The 1,382-nt window shown below is 29.6% G+C and overlaps 1 protein-coding gene across 1 annotated transcript in view; it reads left to right on the forward strand.

Annotated features, from left to right (window-relative positions):
* The first annotated feature begins 1,067 nt into the window (after positions 1-1,067).
* LOC108759890 (uncharacterized) overlaps positions 1,068-1,382 on the forward strand; it is a 2,307-nt gene continuing 1,992 nt past the window's right edge. Inside the window, exon 1 of the mRNA XM_018505563.1 lies at positions 1,068-1,101. Coding sequence (XP_018361065.1) covers positions 1,068-1,101 — 34 coding nt within the window. The remainder of the gene's footprint in view (positions 1,102-1,382) is intronic.

Here is a 1,382-nt window from a genome sequence, read left to right on the forward strand (position 1 = left end):
TCGGTAATGTCAGCGTTCTTGAATTACCTCCGGGCCTTTGGGGCCCTTTTTATACCGCCGAAAATTTGCCCAGGGTTGTCGGTCTTTAATAATATCTCGTCGGTGCCATTACTAAAATTTAAAAAAAAGTTATCAGATTTGACTCTTCTCACGCCTACTGCCAGAAATATTTTTCTAAATATCGAAGAAAAATAGAGACGTGCACTTAAAAAAGGTCAACAAAATTTTATGCCATGCCAGAGAATTTCTTTCCGGAGAGCCAAAGATTTGATCGAAAAGTCGGAGTTCCTAGCTGAAAACTGGAAAGGTGGCAACCATGATTGCGAATTGATTGAATTAATTATCGTGCAACATGACCCAACGTATCTCCTATAATAACATATTTATATTTGTTTAAATATATATAATTATATTGAATTAAATATGTTAATTATGTAAATATACAATCACATATAATTAAACGTTTATGAGGACATATTTCTATTATAATTCTAAATATTGTACGCCTTGCGTACAATGGAAGGAATAAGGAATTAGGAATAAAGAATAAACGATTTCAACCTATCAGAAACCATGTATTCCGATGTATTCGATTTCTGATAAGTTAGAATCGTTCATTCTTTATTTCTAATTCCTTTATTGTGCGCAGGGCCTAAAATAAATTTAACCTTTTGTAAAATGTATATATTTTATGCATATATTTTAACATATTTATGTAATTAATTTTATATTGTTGAAATATGTCTTCTTATATATATAAAATAAAATCCTAATAAAAAATTGGAAGTCTGCAATAAGATATCAGCTGTATCATAGGAAGGATCGGAAACAAGGTGATATATAAAGTATATTTTTAGGCAAGATGTAAACATCGCTAGATTATTGTTTACGTTATAGAGACAAGAGTTCGTTGGAATCATATTGTATATCTGTAACGACAAGCGAACTTAAAACGACATTTTCTATGAAGGTGAAACGATGAGCATGATTTGATGTATGTAAAGCATCAGCTCACAAAGAAAAGAAGAGTGATACTAGACGGACGTGTCTTGGAAGTACATAGCATCATGCAGATACTCACCTTACTTCCGTTTTTGATGGGTAAGCTAAAAAGTACAACTACTTGAATCCATCTGTTTATTAGTTTGTGCATAGAATTTCAATTTAAATTTTACATATACATTGTAATCTATATTTTTTGCTGGAAAGCAAAAGACATAAATCCAATGACCACATAGTGCTTTATATACATTTTTTTAAAGAAAAAAATCAGACTTGCAATTAATCTAGAAATGTTTAAGATACAATTATTAATCCTAAAAGACAATGTATTTGTTTTTTTTTTTTACTTTATACAAAATTTATATACATATATATATATA

Source organism: Trachymyrmex cornetzi, unplaced genomic scaffold, assembly GCF_001594075.2.
Source record: "Trachymyrmex cornetzi isolate Tcor2-1 unplaced genomic scaffold, Tcor1.1 scaffold21, whole genome shotgun sequence".
NCBI lineage: Eukaryota > Metazoa > Arthropoda > Insecta > Hymenoptera > Formicidae > Trachymyrmex > Trachymyrmex cornetzi.